The sequence below is a fragment of the Triticum dicoccoides genome, chromosome 1B (assembly GCF_002162155.2).
Source record: "Triticum dicoccoides isolate Atlit2015 ecotype Zavitan chromosome 1B, WEW_v2.0, whole genome shotgun sequence".
Classification (NCBI taxonomy): domain Eukaryota; kingdom Viridiplantae; phylum Streptophyta; class Magnoliopsida; order Poales; family Poaceae; genus Triticum; species Triticum dicoccoides.
The window spans coordinates 318,652,236-318,653,742 of record NC_041381.1 but is presented as its reverse complement, the minus strand read 5'-3'; the positions used below and the strand labels follow the sequence as shown (position 1 = coordinate 318,653,742).

General features: G+C 42.4%; 1 protein-coding gene across 2 annotated transcripts in view; it reads right to left on the bottom strand.

Moving 5' to 3' along the window:
* Nucleotides 1-1,258, bottom strand: part of LOC119332786 — an 8,701-nt gene extending 7,443 nt beyond the window's left edge. For both annotated transcript variants that reach the window (XM_037605941.1, XM_037605949.1), the window contains exons 1-3: nucleotides 1,094-1,258; nucleotides 776-987; nucleotides 595-675 (exon numbers count right to left, since the gene is read on the bottom strand). In XM_037605941.1, the coding sequence (XP_037461838.1) occupies nucleotides 595-675; nucleotides 776-987; nucleotides 1,094-1,124 (324 nt within the window). In that variant the 5' untranslated portion in view covers nucleotides 1,125-1,258. The remainder of the gene's footprint in view (nucleotides 1-594; nucleotides 676-775; nucleotides 988-1,093) is intronic.
* Between the last annotated feature and the right edge of the window lie 249 nt (nucleotides 1,259-1,507).

The window sequence follows — 1,507 nt, the reverse complement described above, 5'->3', positions numbered from 1 at the left end:
TCTAGAATTATCTCAAAAATGAAGAATAATTTGCAGTCTGCATGATAAATGTAGAGGTGCCCTATAAGGCTGTAACAAAGGGTATGATAGGGTACCAAACTTTGGCTTGCCAATATATGAACTTCCAGCAGATCATCTGCCCAAATGAACCCATATTCAGTATAACCATTTTTGCTGGCGACATTCCAAATGTACTAGGTGCCCTATCACAAAGGGTGTGCTTGGTTTGCTACCAATATTTTGCTAGCCAATGTGTTGGCAAGCCAAAAAATGGCAACTTTATGTGAGATCGGCAAGACAACTTGGTAACGAACCCATTAGGCATCAAACCAAGCATGCTCAAAATCATTTAACCCTCCACATCTTTTATGAGAAAACAAACATCTACGCATTCTGATGGAAAGTCACAAATATGTATTAATACATTGGTATCTAAGATCAATATAGGATAAATAGTACCAAAATCATTATAGTAGTAAGGATCACATGTACTAAAAACAAGGAGAAAACTGCAACAAAGAAGGAGGTACAGAAGACAGCAATAATAAACCAAAAAAGACAAGTGGGTCACGAAACCGAGGATTATTTCAGTACCTGTTCACGTAACGACACAAAATTGAAAAAGTGCTCTTGAAAAAGCCTCTCATCAGGCACAGTCTGGAGAAACAAATCAACCTGCACACAGAGAGGATTATAGATACCAACAATTTCCAAGCATCTGAGGGGACGGTGAATGAAGATTTGCTGAAATAGCAATCCAATGATCCGTGCATACAGGTGAATTGCATGATGCAACCAGTTCTTCTGCCGCCCACTTGAATGAATCCTCACGGTACTCCAAATATTCTCGAAATAACTTCTCTGTGCGGAGCTCCTGAAGAATACTAAAATCAGTAGAGAAGGCAGTTCCCGGTGCGAGCAACGATACGCCACCCACACAAGAAAGCCCTCCAGTATCACTCAACCCGTGGCGGTCCATCCTTTCTTCTGCATAAGAAGCACAACACAACCACAATAAAGGGGAGTGAATCAATTCGACCAATAAAAATCAACAAATTCGAATGGGCAAGTAGAGGAGCTGAAGGGGATTTACCATCTAATGCAGAACCCTCCAGGCTAACCATCCTCTTTTGCCACCCCTCCGAATCGTCTCCGAGTCGAGCCGGCGGTGATGTCGGTCTCTAAACACTGCTTCCCGGGCAGGCGCCCTTCTTGTGCCTGGTTTGGCCGGCGTGAGTCGGGTGAGCATTGGAATCTGGGCGGCTTTACACGAGCTAGGGTAAACATAAGAAATCATCTCTTAACCGAGTCCCGCTTCGGTAAAAAAAAAAAAAAAACACTAAACCTTAAAAAAAACACTAAAAAAACGTACTCCCTCCGTTCCGAATTACTTGTCGCACTTTTTTTTTGAAACTTAGTTCAACTTTATTTAAGCTTCCCAAGCTGGGATTTCGTCTGCAACTACATGCAAAATACAGTCAGGCGGAGCCTGCATCCAGATCTTACA